Raw genomic sequence first — 764 nt, forward strand, 5'->3', positions numbered from 1 at the left:
AATAACCTCCCTGATATATATATATATATATATATAGTCGAACTGATAGCCTAACACAACCAAACTCCCCCTACCTCCAACAGTCCACTTTGTTCCAACCACCAATTCCTCTCCCTCTCTCCCTTTCCCTCTCTCCCAAACATATCATATCAAGCACTCATTTTTACCACCTCCACTCAAATCAAAGAACTCTTCTCCATGGAAGACCATTCCCTCGAGCTCACCACCACCCCACTCTCCACCACCTCCTCCACCTCCTCCTCATCCTCCTCCTCCTTCTACATCCCCACCATTCCTCCCCCCACCCCCCACAAACTCACCATTAAAAACCTTTCCTACTCTCTCCACACCTCCTCATTCCCCTTCCTCAACAAACTCCCCCAACCCCGCCGAAGTTCTCAAATCCATCTCCTTCTCCGCGCGCAGCGGCGCCGGCGAGCTCCTCGCCATCGTCGGCCCCAGCGGTGCCGGCAAGTCCACTCTCCTCAGCATCGTCTCCGGCAGAGTTCAGCGCTCCAAATTCAATCCCAACAGCGTCTGGTTTGATGGAATGCAGGTGAGGAGCCCCGGGAGGTTGCGGAGGCTCTGCGGCTTCGTTACTCAGGAGGATAACCTATTGCCTCTGCTCACCGTGAAGGAGACGCTCATGTTCAGCGCCATGTTTCGGCTTAAGGGTATCAGCAATAAGGAGAGGGAGCAGCGTGTCTGCAACTTAATGGAGGTAGGTTTCATGTTTTCTGGTTCGGACATATTTGATTGTATTA

General features: G+C 52.2%; 1 protein-coding gene across 1 annotated transcript in view; it reads left to right on the forward strand.

Moving 5' to 3' along the window:
• Positions 1-764, forward strand: part of LOC110033177 (ABC transporter G family member 23-like) — a 6,311-nt gene that overhangs the window by 1,868 nt on the left and 3,679 nt on the right. Inside the window, exon 2 of the mRNA XM_020737117.1 lies at positions 50-758. Within this exon, the coding sequence (XP_020592776.1) occupies positions 50-758 (709 nt within the window). The remainder of the gene's footprint in view (positions 1-49; positions 759-764) is intronic.

The sequence above is a fragment of the Phalaenopsis equestris genome, unplaced genomic scaffold, assembly GCF_001263595.1.
Source record: "Phalaenopsis equestris unplaced genomic scaffold, ASM126359v1 Scaffold000002, whole genome shotgun sequence".
In the NCBI taxonomy this organism is placed as follows: Eukaryota; Viridiplantae; Streptophyta; class Magnoliopsida; order Asparagales; family Orchidaceae; genus Phalaenopsis; species Phalaenopsis equestris.